General features: G+C 51.7%; 1 protein-coding gene across 1 annotated transcript in view; it reads right to left on the bottom strand.

The window, feature by feature from the left end:
- LOC146587786 (uncharacterized) overlaps positions 1–754 on the bottom strand; it is a 7,840-nt gene extending 7,086 nt beyond the window's left edge. The window contains exon 1 of the mRNA XM_085318992.1: positions 698–754. Coding sequence (XP_085175118.1) covers positions 698–754 — 57 coding nt within the window. The remainder of the gene's footprint in view (positions 1–697) is intronic.

Below are 754 nucleotides of genomic sequence, written 5' to 3'. Positions count from 1 at the left end.
GCAGCACAGCTTCCCCTCCAGGGCGGGGAGGGAACGGGGCCTGCCCCACAAGGGGACGAAAGGAGGCCGACGGCACGCGGACGGCGCTAGCTCGCACCGCTCGGGATGCTCGCGTTGCTCCGGTCCCGGCGGAGCAGCAGGACGCACCTGGGCGGTGCTGGGACGGGTCTGCCGGGAGAGCCAGGCCGCCGGAGGAGGGCTGCAGCGGTCCCTTCTGTGCTTGCGTATGTTCTTGTCTTGAATTTGACTGCTAGGTAACGAGCTGGATGCTGGAGAGCTAGCAAAGCTGAAAGGCAGAAGTGGCAGCATTGCTATAGGCTGCGAAGAATTCCTGCCTCCGTATGGTAAGACACACGGACGCTTTATAAACAAAAATCTGGAATCATAAAGCACTAAAAAACATAGGATTGATCTAATAACAGGAAGCACTTGCAAAACAAACAAGCAAAAGCTTTGGGTGTTTTTAAGTAAAATAGTTTGCATTTGCTGAAATGCAAGAGGCTGATAGAGTTTTGCTGTCTTGGGTACACCTGGGCCAGTTGTTTTATTTTTTCCCTCTATTTTTCTGCATATRTCTTTGTGAATAATACCTCGATCTAGAAATCTGTGTGTCCTCCAACTCTCCGGGCTGAACTTGTTCTCTCAGAAGACATTTGCTCCCGAGACTGGCTTTGAAATGGAGGTTGCTGTGAGATACCTTGGCTTCTGAAATACCAGTCAGCTTGGGGAACGCACATCTGTCTGTGCCACACAT

The sequence above is a fragment of the Rhea americana genome, unplaced genomic scaffold (genome assembly GCF_003343005.1).
Source record: "Rhea americana isolate MKP2758 unplaced genomic scaffold, rheAme1 scaffold_567, whole genome shotgun sequence".
In the NCBI taxonomy this organism is placed as follows: domain Eukaryota; kingdom Metazoa; phylum Chordata; class Aves; order Rheiformes; family Rheidae; genus Rhea; species Rhea americana.
Note: the sequence above shows the minus strand (reverse complement) of the source record. Positions and strands in the feature narration are given on the sequence as shown.